Below are 14953 nucleotides of genomic sequence, written 5' to 3'. Positions count from 1 at the left end.
AGTAATTCATATCTCTATCATATTCCTTCTTCTTCACCTATTTAATATTGCTACAAGTTACATGTCCTCAATTTAGATATTATCTTGGGCAGCCTGTCCACTCCTGAATATTTTCCACTGCTTCCTCATCTGCATGACCAAATATGTGTACAGTAGTCTATTTATATATCTAAATGATCAATAATGAAAATGAAGTGGTGTGTGTTAAATGATACTTATAATTTTTTTATCATTAATTACACACATTCCCACACAAAGATAAAACTAAGATTTCATTTCTAGTATTCAGATTTCTAATTTTGTGAGATGCCATTTCATATATATATATATATATGATTATAATCCTAGTGTTTAAGCTTATACGTTGATTCTCCAGCATCATGTATAGTTTAAGGAAATTAGCAACATATTTGTTAATAAATAAAATTATTTACTTATTATCCTATATTTTGCCAAAATCAAATCGGCATCATCAGGGATTAATACACTTGTATTAGACACGTGCATGCAGGCACACTTCAGTAGATGAAAAAAATGGAGGGATACAGAAGACAAAAATCCTACAATTATGCCACCTATTGGCTTCGGTTGGATGTTCTTGGTCGTTGAACTGACTGCCTGCAGATGAGGGTTTCCCATATGAGGGAGAGTCTGATATAACCATATTTATTTAGGTTTGGATAGTTGTAAGGGCTGCAGCTGATTCGAGGAAAAGCTTCTCGAACTTGAGTTTGCTTCGGTGGAGTAAGGTGGCTTTTTCCAACAAATCCTGTGCTGGGTATCCAGGACATGGTCAGCCCATCCCGAGCAGCCGTAGTGCTAGTGCTCTCATATGTGGATGTTGGCTGTCCTACCTGTCTGTTATATTCTTAGGGATAATAATCTAGTCCCAGGAAAAGATAATTGCTTCCAGATCATCTAGAAATTATTAATTCAACTTGAGTTCTGTACTTGGTAAAAAAAAAGAAAAAAAAAATTCTATGACCAAGAAGACAATCTATTTGATTACTATATTTTTCATGAAGAATATTATGCAGTCATCCAAGGCAAATACAGTAATCTGAGTACTGTGTTGATGTATTTTCTTAGATTTTAAGTAAATATTTTGATCTTTATAAGGAAATTCAGGAAAAAAAAAAAAGGGAGGTATGAAATTCAAATTACAAAATACTACCATATGTATAAACTGTTGTTCTCTAAAAAAAAAATAATAAAGAAATAAAATTGTGTGTGTGTGTGAGAGAGAGAGAGCTATTTATCAACATGTAACATGAGAGATTAAAGCATCCACAAATTTGGAAACAGAAATAAAGAAATGTTAACTAAAAACAAGGGAAATAAAGATCCTGATATAACCAGCAAACTTCCATGTGAAAGCAATGTTAATATTAATCACGTCAAAGTTGCTGGAACAGAACACTATGTAGATACTGGAATGCAAATAAATAATTTACTAGCTAAAATTAATTATTTATAGCTGATGTTTCGCTAGTTTAAGAGGCAATTTAACACTACACATTCAGTGAAGACACAAACTAAAATGACCGGGAGACAGCATTAACAACAGGAATCTGTGGTGATTCCTGTTGTTAATGCTGATGGGTAGATAAGGCAGTATGCCAAAATCTATTTAAAATCATACCATCCATTCTCTTACAGTTGATCAGGTCCTGTAGAATTTGTGCAGCTTGCAGGAACAGTCTCTCTGATTTGAACTGGGATTTGTAAAATAGCCTGGCTTTCTTCCATCTCATGAATTAGTCTTTCTCTAAGGAATGTTGAGATAGTCCACTTTTTTGGCTCTCCATTCCAGATGTATATTTTATGTTCTTTTTTTTCTGACTGAAGTAGTAGTTCCATCCTGTCTGCCTGAAATACTCAGTTCCACATTGGCAGGGGATGCTGTAGACACCTGGGAAGGAGAGAGGGTCTAGGTGATCCTCGATTTGTCTTGGGTAGAAATTTTGTTTAGAAGTTTGCATATAGTTCTGATTCTGTGCTTTAGGAGGTAACCTAGTTGATCTGTTGTGCCTTTGATGTAGGATAAAGATATAGTGCATGTATAGTCTGATTGGAGGGGGGGGGGAGGACTTGCTGTTCTCTTTAAGGAGTTTAGAAAGCATTTTTTTTGGTTGAATCCATTTTGTTGGAATGACGTGAGTAGAGCCCGTTGTTCTAGGTGCAGCGTTGGTCCTGAGTAAGCAATCTGCTCTGCCCTGGAGAAATTCCAAGTTTTTGGGTAGGATAGTGGTGTGAAATGGCATGTAGGTGCCATGCCATTTCACACCACCATCCTACTGGCATCTGCCTGCATGGGTGTGTGTGGGGGAAGGGGGGGTAAACTGAACATATGAGAGACCCATCTGCTTACCTGCAAAGTAAAGTCAAGTATCCAAGAAGGCGAAAGCTCCTTCCTTTTCTTCTTCCACAGTGAAAGTAATACAAGGAAGGATATTGCCTCTGATAACGCTAGCTTAAGCTAGCAAAATGTCAGCTGCAAATAATTAATTTTATCTAGTAAATTATTTATTTGCATTGTCTATGTAGTTTTCTGTTCCAGAAATTTTGAAATGAATAATAGAAACAGTTATGGAAATTTAAACATGAAAAGAAATGTTAATATTAAATGCTCTATAATTCAAATATACATATATATCACGCTAATCTCTGATTTTCACTCTAAATTCATCTGGGAAAAAAAAAAAGAAGAAGGAAAGAAAGAAAGAAAATAGCACTAAAATATGAAACAGTAGTTAATGATGCATTACAGTCTAATAATTATCAGAATCTAAAAGGCTTTGAGCTTGGTGAATACAAGTATAACTTGTTGATCATTGAAATACATGTAAAAGTGACAGAACCCTCTTAATAAATAAAGGAGTTAAAAAAAAAATCCCCTTAATAAGAACTGATAATTATAGTGCAATACCAGAATAACTAAGTATCATGAGGTTAAGTCTATGTTGTATGCAAAAGTAGCTAAAGTAGTACCAAAACTTTTGCCTTCAGTATGGAAATTGTATAGAATTTTTATCCAGCAAGATCAAATTATAATATTTTACATTTTTGGCCATGACTAAAAATCCTGGGGGTTTCAAAAAAATAAATAAACAAACTAGCTTTCTAATAGCATCAATGTAGTGAATGGTAGTGTTTAAGGTCTGACATCTCATAATGACATGTTTAAATTTAAATCTAAAATTAAAGTCTGAACAAGACAATGGAAACTACCACTATATTTGCAGATTCAAATCTATTTTCCATAATAAAATATTTTTTTGTTAAACTTAAGATCTTTCTGCAATAAGTAGCAGATTCATTATTTATCTGTAAAAGCGCCAAAAGTTGAATGACTGGAATGATGTTCCGCTAGATCCATAATGACACTTTATTATAAGATGCAATATGTATTTTTAAAAAAGCTTCATTCAAAAAATGATGTAACTTTGTACCTCAGTTATTTTTATTTTACTTTACTCCATTTTGAAATTTCTAGCATATTAATAGCACATCAACGTTTGATAGATACTTATTCAAATCTGCAAGAAACTTGGATTCATCTAAATCTGGTGCATTATTCGTAGCCTCCTCAAGATAAATTTTTGAATTTTTTTTCTTTTCTTTAAACAGTTGCCATTCTGAACATTCCAATATTAAAGATTGAATAAACAAGTGTTATTTCAATAGCCATCAACAGACAGAACATTCAACTTTTACAGTACGCAAACTGAATTTAATCCATTATAACATATAATAAATCTTCTTTTTCCTTCACTTCCTTTTTTTTTTTTAATTCAGGGATCCACTTTTTTCAAAATTATTAATACTATTCTGCAAGATTTTAAATATAATCAAAGCACAGTGATTACAATTACCATAAATTACATCTGAAATTTTCTTTTTAAGTACTACTTGTATATTGGCATTTTATTATTATTACGTGACACCTCCAAGTAGTCCAAAGACTCATCAAGGAAGGGCACCCACTCCACAACTCTCCATCTCCGCCACTCAATCCACCAACAACAGCAAACCGCAACTACCATCTTCATCTACACAACACCATCTACTGCCCACCACCACCACCACTAGTATTTTCACAGACAATCACAAACAACCATACCCACAGAGGGATGATTCAAACCCACAGCCTTTTGGCTGGAAAGCAGATACACTAACCACTCGGCCAACCATGTCGGCTTCTAAAATGCTGCAGTCTGCTGAATGTATACTTCCACTGGACAATCTAATTATTAAATAATTTTATTTGTATATCATGTACAAAAAAATAAATAATAAGTTAAGATGCAGTACTATACAATCTCCTTTTTTTCTTTTTTTTTTCCTGTTCCTGCTTGGCATAATAAGTATTCAATATTTCACTCTGTGTAATTCTGCAATATATTATACTCCTCATTTGCTATTTGCTTAAACAGGCTTTTTTTCATATTTTTTTTTTAATATTCAATAATGTTTCTTTTGCTCCATGCTGCAGAAGAGTTGGGTTCAAATTTTAAAAACTGTAAAAAATCCAAATGATTTTGGGTCTAGAAAATATTGCTTGTTTTTCAGTCTTCATCCATGGCATGTGCAGATCTTCAAGGCCATGAAGACATCTTTTTCCATTTTAATTCATTCCATTAATCCTCAAGGAGGGCATTTGTTTTGATAAATATCTGGATTATACAATATTTGAATGAAGGTCTTATGGTAAGTCAAGTAATCCCCATTTCTTTTGCACCATTTTCTTTACTTTGTGTGGAACTTTCAAGTCGCAGAATAATGTCTTAAGTAACTATTTCTAAATTTGACTTACTTTTCTAACAAGTGAAATCATTATTCTATATCAGTAATATATATAGAGACAGAAAATGGCACAGTTGACATGAACAATTTATATGCATCTGCTCCAGTCCATATTCACATATTAGAGACTTTTTTTTGCAGTGAATCCATTAAGGGACAACTGACTTATTGCCTGCCTCTCATCTTGCAATAATGATTCTCTTAAGATATGAAAAAATGTCTTTCTGGTAATGTACTTACTGACTACTACTTCTTTTTTAGACTTTTTCCGACCACTGTCGCCATCATCTTGTCTTTGGTCTTTAGATCCTCGTAATCCTCCAGGTAGACTCACTGTATAGTTATCATAGTAATTCAGTATTATTGACTAAGACAGAATTTTTTTTTTTTTTTTTTTTTTATTGTGCTTTTAGGCAGGTGCCCATACACAAATCGAATGCACATATAATATACACGAATCATGTAATAATTATTTATAAAATAGCAAGGTAAGAACCTTAATATTATGATAAGTGACAATAAAGTATAATTTCATGTTTTCCATATTGCTTTTTAAGACTACTATATTTTAATGGTACTTTTTTTTAAATATATTTAATGTGTAATTTTAATATATGTATATTTTAAGCTGTAACTGGAGACACCTAAAATGAATGTCAAGTCATTTTTCAAAGGGAAACAAAATTTCAGACTGGTTGTATTAATCAGATACCTAGACAGCAATCATATGTGAAAAGCAAATACTGCACACAAAAAATTTTTAAAAAAATAATAACAGATTCTACAGTATAAGTAACTATCACAATACTATGACATATATTCAGCTAAAATGTGTTATTTGGTTTGATTAAACAAAAGTTATAAAATTTTTCTATTAACAATATAAAAATCCCTATAGTTATTCATCAGAAGCAAAAATGTATCTGATACATCACTAAAAAATAATAATAACATATAAAAATATGCTAAATCCTAAAGTTTAAAAATGATGCATTACTTTTGTGTAATGCACAAAAATAATGCATCATTTTGAGTATAAATTGCATGGCATATAAATATTTATTATTTTCTATTGCTATTGTTTTCCATTATCTGCAATCATGCAATTAAATCAACTTATTAAAATATAATTTAAATTGTCATATAGTGTCCTCAGAATATTTATTCACAAGATGAGGCATAAAATCGAAAAGTACTGCAACAGCCCAGCAGTTTTTCTAAAAGTGGAATGTGTGTGTACGTGTGTGCATGCATGCAGTTTGTGAATTGGAGGAGAAGCTGGAGTTGTTTAAGAGAAATGGGCTGCTTTTGAATTAGTTTGATTTGAAGACATTTGGAGCAATTGTTACATGGCAAGAAAAAATGTACAAAAGATGAACAAAGTGAATAGGGACATGAACATTGCAAAAAACAGGAAGAAGCTGAGCGTACAGATGAGAGAATGATAGTGATGGTACAGAGTGAACAATGTGGGAACAAGAAACAGATGAGCAGAGAAATGAAGGAGATCAAAATAGAACAAGAAATGTAGCATACACATGGAACTAATGTGTTTATAGGTTCTTCTGCCTCTCAGGTGTGGAATCAATATTAAAATGGTAGTACAAAAAAAGATTGTGTAGGCAGGATGGCCTCAAACAGACTGCAATCAGTTATAACTAGAAGTAAGAGATAAGAAATTAATGTGATGGGAAGAAAAGGAAAGACTGGCAAGGTCATGGACTAGTGAGGCAGCACAAGAGAATAACAACACAAGTATGGTTGCTTATGGAGCTTTAAAAGGGTTATTATACTTGTTTGCTAATACAGATTAATGAAAAACATCATAATAAAAAGCATAAGCTTGGAGATTTTCACAAATGACACTTAAAGGATTAATATCCAACCTCCAATGCCTAAAATTTTGATAGCAGCTTAAAAATAAACAATTAAGTCTTCATGCCTAATTGTTTTTTAATGTAAATCCCACCAACAAAAGTAAACCCATCATACATAAATAATATGATTGGAATAAGGATTACATAATCTGGGAATCCTGCTCTAGATATCAAATATGGAACCCTTTGAAGCCACCTCCAGTAAGCAGGGAAAGTTTACATCATGCAACAAAAATATACCACCTAATCATGTCACAGTGGGATTCAAACTCCTGGACCATTGGGAGTTCCTCAGGGGCTCACTTTAGTGAGTATGGGTGTGGCAAACCCGAGGTACCTGATGCTGGACCATGCCTTACTTCATGTAATTACATCTGTTATATTATCTGTAGACTGGTTCCTCCTCTTCCTTCCTTCTCTTCTTGATCCCCCCCCCCCCACAATGCTATTAGAGTATTCGAGGGCTAGGGGTGAATCTTTCCTATTTTGCTGTGTCATTTCGTCTTATGCACTATTGTGAGGCACCAACCCGTCTGGTCAGCATTGTGCTATAAGGCCAACCCCCCCCCCCATGAGGACAATGTAAATGATGAATCAAGTAGGAAAATTACATACTAGCCCATCCATCGCCCAGCATAAAAAGGGATGCGTCCTGGACTTAGGCAGAGGGTCTAGGTCGAAAAATATGCTACAGTCTCCAGTATCTACAATGAGACCACCTACAATGAACAATGACAGAAGGATATTAGTAGGAACATATAACTGCAGATCTCTACAGGATGATGATAGACTGGAAGAATTGATGAGGGAATTGGACCATATAAAACGGGATGTTGTGGGCCTATCAAAGATAAGAAGGAAAGAAGAAGCTCTCATGCAATTAAAAGATGGACATCTACTCTACCACTGTGAATGTGAAAGAAACTCAACTGGTGGTGTAGGATTCCTAATAAATAAAACACTCAAGGACAATGTCCTGTTTGTTAATAAAATAACATCAAGAATAGCTGAACTAAGTCTCTTTGTAAATAAAAGATACCAACTGAAAATTATACAAATATATGCCCCAGCCATGGACCATCCAGATAAAGAGATAGAAGATTTCTATGAAACATTAGAATCCACATTAAATAATTCTACATAATTATAATGGGTTACTTTAATGCCAAGATTGGAAGCAGAGATGACCATCTGCACTCCATCAGTAAATTTGGATTTGGACAGAGGAATGAAAGAGGAGAAAGACATTGAATTCGTAGAAGAAAATCAAACAAAAATGGATTTGGAGAAGCCCAAATGGGCAAACCTATAATGAAATAAATTTCATCCTCTTCAACAAAAGATATATAATAAATAATACCGAAATGCTTAATAGATTCAACACAGGAAGTGACTACAGACTAGTAGGGGCAAAAAGATCAACAAAAAATGGGAACGGAATAAGCTCATACGAAAAAAGTCCAATTTAGTGAATCTACAAAACCTCTACCACAATAAAAGATATTATAGAGAATTGCTCAAAAATGAACTAAAAAAGTTAACTACAGTTACTACCATCGATGATGCTAATGAAATCTTAACAAAATCTCTCTTGAATTGTGCACTAGAAATAGGAGGTGTAAAAAGGCACCAAAGAGAGGAAATACTAAGATAGGAAACCTTAGATCTGATGAAGAAAAGAAGAGATATGAAAAGAGATTTGAATGAGACCAATAAAATAGAATATTCGTAAATTTGTAAAACTATATGCAAAAGGATGAAAAATGAAATTAGATCACATAATACTAGGAAAATTAAAGAAACAATAGTAACATGAAGGTCCTAAAACGAATATTATCATAATTCCTTCACCTCGTAAGATCCCTAAACTGAGATCTTACAAGCCGAAGTGGAAATGAAGAATGGAAAGCCCCCAGGAGAAGATGGAATTATGGTCGACTTCTTAAAAACTGGGAGGAAGCCCTGTCATCAAACAGATGACTAAATTCTTTAATAAATACCTAAAACAGAGAAAAATTCCAAAAAAATGGAACAATTCATTTAATAGATTCAACACAGGAAGTGACCACAGACTAGTAGGGGCAAAAGGATCAACAAAAAATGGGAACGGAATAAGCTCATACGAAAAAAGTCCAATTTAGTGACTCTACAAAACCTCTACCACAATAAAAGCTGTTATCGAGAATTTATGGCATTTTGGTATTATTTATTATATATCTTATTGTTGGAGAGGATGAAATTTATTTCATTATAGGTTTGCCCATTTGGGCTTCTCCAAGTCCATTTTCGGTTGATTTTCTTCTGCGAATTCAATAAGTCTTTCTCCTCTTTCATTCCTCTGTCCAAAAAAAACTTGAGGGAATGCAATCCTGTGAACAGCTGGATTTAGGAAGAATTACAATGCTTTGGACTATATTCACACATTAAGACAGCTCATTGAAAAATCAATTGAATACAATAAACCCTTGAATACAATTCAAAAATCAATTGAATACAATAAACCCTTTAGCCTATATAGACTACGAAAAGCATTTGATTCAGTTAAAACTGCAACACTAAAAGCTCTTGAAACCCAGAGAACTGAGAAACCATATACTGAAACACTAAAACATATTTACAATAATGCAACTTCTGTAATTAAATTATATAAAAACAGTCTAAAGTTTCCAATACAAAAAAGGCATCCAGCAAGGTGATACTATATCTCCCAAACTATTCACAGCAGCATTACAAGAAGTCTTTAGAAGCCTTGATTGAGAAACAAAAGGAATAAACATAAATGGAGAAAGGCTTCATCATCTGAAATTTGCAGATGATGTTGTCCTAATAGCAGATAATCTTGAAGATCTGGAAGAAAGGCTAAATCAGCTAAATGAAGCCTCCAGAGTAATTGGATTAAAAATAAATAGAGAAAAAAAAAATAATGATGAATAAATACATAAACCAAAGAACTGTCAAAGCTGAAAACCATGAAATAAAACAAGTTACCTCATATGTATATTTGGGCCAATTGTTATCCTTTGAGGATTGCCAAAGAAGAGATTGAATGAAGAATTCACCTTGGATGAATGGCTTATGGGAAAATGAGAGACATATTCAAAAGTGATATCCCTATGAGTCTAAAAAGGAAAGCTTTCAACCAGTGCATACTTCCTGTCCTAACATACGGGAGAGAAACATGGACTTCAACAGAATCCCTAAACAAAAAGCTGAGAACAAGAAAATATTGCATGGAGAGAAGTATGCTAAAAATAACATTAAGAGATAAGAAGACAAATACCTGGATAAGATCTCGAACGGGTGTCACGGATATTGTAAAATACATTAAACAGGCTAAGTGGAGATGGGCAGGCCATATTTCCAGATGCAATGATGGAAGATGGACTAGAAAAACAACAGAGTGGAGACTAATGGATGGAGCAAGACAAAGAGGAAGACCGAAAAGAAGGTGGAGGGATGAACTGGAACAAGTTGAAGGAGTGAGATGGATGGGAGAGGCAGTAAACCGAGTGGTCTGGAAAACCATGGGGGGAGACCTTCGTCCAGCAGTGGACAGAACCAAATAGTTGAAGAAAAAGAAGAAGCATGTCACAGTGGGATTCAAACTCCCAGACCATTGGTTAGAAATCAGGGGTGCTATCCACTTGGCCAACCAGTCCAACAATTATGAATGCAGCCAACAAAATAAAGATTAATATAAAGAGTGATCGATTATTTTGCCAACCATGTGGGAAAAAAAAATGCAGACAGATGACAAAGTATAAATCCCTTAGTAATTGGCAAAAGAAACATCTCGACTGCAAGATGGATGTGCTTCATAGCAGATATTTAAAATAACCTGCAATGACGGCTAGGCCGAGTGCATAGTATACCAACTCTCCAACAAAGAGATTATAGGTTTGTGACTTCAATGTTTGGGACTGTCAGGTGAGAGTGAATTTCATCACCATGTATGCAACCACTATCCTGCTTGCCAGAGGCCTGAAGTGGCATAAAAGTTCCATGTTACATAATCCAGATAGGGCTTCTGGATTATTATTATCTTGTAGATAGACATTTATTATTCTTGTTATTATTATTATTGTAGATAGATGTACCAACTCTCCAACAAACAGACTATAGGTTTGAACATACCACTTGTTTGCGACTGTCAGGCGGGAGTGAATTTGATCCCAGTTTGCTTGCAGACCATGAACTAGATACCCACCACAGAATACACTGGAAAAAAGCCACTTTACTACACTGCAGCAAATATAAGTATGAAAGATTATTCCTGGAATCGGCATCAGCTCTAAAAAACTTCTCAAACCTCAACAAATTTGGGTGCATGAGATTGCCCCAAATTTGGGAAGCGTGCATTGTAAGAACATCAGCCCAACAGCCAAGACAACCCAATTTAGCCTGCCAGGGAACACCTTTAGGACTCTAGGACCGACTTCAGTTGCCTTCTTCAGCCTCATTTGCTCAGTGTTAGTGCCTGCATGCACATATTATAGTTTTGTGATCTCAGAAGATAGCAATGTAACATTGCCAAAATATAGGAAGGTAATGATCCAAGTTTTTCAATTAATAAAAAAAAAAAAAATCAGCTAACACCTAGTTAAAATTTCAATTAATATTAATATATGTTGTCATTTCCTGAAAAATGTAAAGCCAAGCCCTATTATTATTATGTAAAAAATAAATGAATAAATAAAATAAAAATATTTAAAAAAACATTTTTTTTTAAAAAGATAATATAAAAATCCTTACTCCACCCATGCTACTAATCTATAATATGTTTGTAGAATTGTAATCTATAATATGTAAAACCTTTTGTGAGTGGGAGTCACAAAAGGTTTTCAACTCAACACCAAACTGCCTATAAAAACATAGCCATGCAGCCACTGATATATCTGACAACTGACAGCCTCAAATACGTGAAAGATTCTGGCTGGTGCCTGCTGACAGTGCACGTATGTTGAACATGTTCCTTCAATTCATTAACATACACCACTGTGGTAGAGTATACCAATGATTTCAAATGATCCCACAAATAAAATCCCTAGGATTGGTCCACTCTGCCAAATCTATTCTTCAGGAAAACCTTTGATCAAGATGCTCACTGACATGTTATGGAGATCTATCATGCATGAACAATATGTTTCTATTCAAAGGGAACATCATCAAGCACATCATAGAGAAAGTTTTCTACCAGTTTTGCAAGCAGTCATGGTGCAAAAATTCTGTAAGCCTTTTTTGGCAAAACACACAGCTGTATTAATCTGCCTACAAAGATACTTGACCATATACTGATAGAGAACTACTGTTGATGTCTTGATTGAATAACTGCATGTAAATTTTAATAATCAAATACATTATGTATTCAAAATGGAAAAGGGCTGGACATATTGCAAGACATAACATGAAATGGACTGAATTATTAACAGAATGGAGACTATGCTTGGATCAGGGGCTGTATGCTACTGGGTACATCTCCAAGATTGCAGATTGAACAGTATCCATTAAATACAGTGGACAGTTGTGAATAAGGCTGAATCACCAACTAAATCAGCAGCTGCAGACAGTGATGGTGCTGCCAAGGTGAGATGGTGTGCTTGTGTGGCAATATTTCTATAAAATACCTCAAATACTCTATAATGGCACAATGACATGGTGAGTTGTGAGTCATCATCAAAAGAACCCCTGACAGATGGCATAGTACCAATGGAAAGCAGAGCTCAAACTGAGCACAATGGAATCCAGAATGGGTATACATGCAGAGGGTATACTGTTTCCATATTGTTATAATTTTATTTATATATATATATTGAAAAGCAGAGGTGAGAAGGTACATCCTTGTCATGCTCTTCTTGATATATCTTTCCATTCTGAGATGTGTTCTAATTTAACATAGCCAATAAAGTTGAATTTATCAACTTTATTGGCTATGTTACTGGGGTAGAGAAGGCAAAGGGAAAACATTTTATTATCATGTGAGAAAGAAATGTATGATATCTTCCAAATCCAGTGGGCCACTAGCCTGGCATACCAAGGTGGCACTTTTGTGTATGGAAGGAAAAAGGAATGTGTATCTCAATCAAATCAACTGTTGAGAAACTATGATGTTAACCAAATTGATCCATTTCTCAATCCAACACCAAACTGCCTAGAAACAATATAATCTTTCTCAGGAAATATTAACAATAGGAACCAAGTATGTAGGTGACCTCTTGCAGATAAGAAACCTAGCTATACTAGAGGAAGAAATGATCCTCCAAAGATTAAACATTTTAAACATTGCTATGCCCAACTGGAAAGGGTTAGGATATTTTGTGAACAAGAACAATATCATTTACTTCTTTGGTTCACTAGAATCTAGCTACACTTAAGTAGATGTCATAGTTGATAGCAATACAGGTTTTGCTATGTTGGTGTCAGTTTCATCAATGACAGAATTATGACCTTTAGGATAAATGCAAAATCACTATCAATCATATTTATTCAGGTGAAGTTGAATTTGATGAGGACACAATCGACAAGAATCAGAGCCTTCAGAGGAATACAAACAAGAACACTGGAGTACCAAAAGGAGACCTAAATATCAAGATAGAAATGATGGCAGAAGAGTGTATGAGAGGTTCGGACTTGTTGTTAGAAATCAGACAGGCAAAAATCTAATAGATTTCTGCATTGAGAATGAACACACATTTTTCCAACAACAACATAAGATTATAGAAAGCTACAAAACTTCTTCCTAACATGGATTTTGGGCCAGGGCCTGTTTCATTCTCATGCCATCTCTTTCTTGGTCTTTTGATTCTTCTTTTTCAACTTATTTTATATCTGTATAATATTTTTGGTAGTCTGCTGTTGTCCATTTGTTTTAAATATTCTATCCATTTTGTTCATACTGTCTTACGTAGTAATCAATTGATTTTATATTCAGGGATTGTAAAATTTCTTCATTTGTTTTATGGTCCCACTTGGTATATCCAGCTGTTTTTCTGAGAAATTTCATTTCTGCTGTTCGAATTCGTTTTTCATCTTTCCTTTTTATGGTTCATGTTTCACTTCTATATAGTAAAGGTAGTTTTGACAAGACATTATATAGTCTGATTCTGGTGTGTTTTTGTATTAGGGATGGCTTAAGTATATTATTTATTATGCCATTTACTTTGACAAAGTTTGATATTTTAGTGTCTATGTCTTTTTCTTCTTCATATGATAAATCACATCCCAAGTATTTGAAAGTATTTACATGTTCAAATATTTTATTATCTATCACTATTTTACTTCTTATTGGGTTTTCTCCTTTGAATGCCATTATTTTTGTTTTTCTTTAGATATTTTCATATTATATTGTTGTGAGATATCATTTAATGATCTTTGTAAATAATCTTCTGATGTAGCTAATACTATTTGATCATCTGCAAATAGCAGTGTATCTATCTTCATTTGTGGGGTTATTTGTATACCAAATGGGTTATACTGTTTCCAGATTGTTATAATTTTATTTATATATATATATATATATATATATATATATATATATATATACATTGAAAAGCAGAGGTGAGAGGGTACATCCTTGTCATACTCTTCTCGATATATCTTTCCATTCTGAGATGTGTTCTAATTTACCTGCTATTTTATTTCCAGTATATATTTCTTGAATGGATTGTAAAAGTTGGTTTGGTATATTTAAATCGGTTAATATTTTAAATAATTTTTGTCTAATAATTTTGTCAAAGGCTTTTTCACAATCAATAAAGGCCACATATGTTTCTTTTTGAAATTCTCTTATCTATCTTATTAATAATTTTAGAGTAAAAATTGGATCAAATGTGCAGGTCAGAAACCATTTTGTTCTTCTAGTAGTTTGTCCTCTACAATACTGTTTAGCTTCTTTTAATATTCCTGCATATATTTTATATCCTGTATTTAACAGAATAATTTCTCAATAGTTATTACAATTCTTTATTTCCTTATTTATTGATTGGGAGAGCCAGTGTTTTTTTCTAAGAGTTAGGAGTTTTTCCAGACATTAAACCATATTAAAAAATTTCAGAAGCCTTTCATTACATTTTTCACCTGCAATTTTGTATACTTCTATATTTATATTGTCTTCTCCTGGTGTTTTCCTATTTTTCATCTTCTTTATTGTATTTTTCAGTTCTAACATTGTCATATTTTTAGTTAGGTCATTCTTTGTTTTATAAAATTTCATTTCATTGTTCTCATCTGTCCAGAGATTTTGGAAATAGGTCACCACATTTTTCTAAATCTAT

At 33.5% G+C, this 14953-nt stretch overlaps 1 protein-coding gene across 4 annotated transcripts in view; it reads right to left on the bottom strand.

Moving 5' to 3' along the window:
- Positions 1-14953, bottom strand: part of LOC150095088 (REST corepressor 3-like) — a 207022-nt gene that overhangs the window by 135900 nt on the left and 56169 nt on the right. For 2 of the 4 annotated variants that reach the window (XM_090410972.1, XM_090410971.1), the window contains exon 2: positions 5047-5139. The exons of the other annotated variants lie outside the window; for them this stretch is intronic. In XM_090410972.1, coding sequence (XP_090267098.1) covers positions 5047-5139 — 93 coding nt within the window. The remainder of the gene's footprint in view (positions 1-5046; positions 5140-14953) is intronic. 4 annotated transcript variants of the gene reach the window in all.

This window comes from Typopeltis vanoorti, chromosome 21, assembly GCF_054136105.1.
Source record: "Typopeltis vanoorti isolate ZY-2024b chromosome 21, IOZ_Tvanoo_1.0, whole genome shotgun sequence".
Taxonomy (NCBI): Eukaryota; Metazoa; Arthropoda; class Arachnida; order Uropygi; family Thelyphonidae; genus Typopeltis; species Typopeltis vanoorti.
This window is presented reverse-complemented; position numbering and strand designations above follow the sequence as displayed.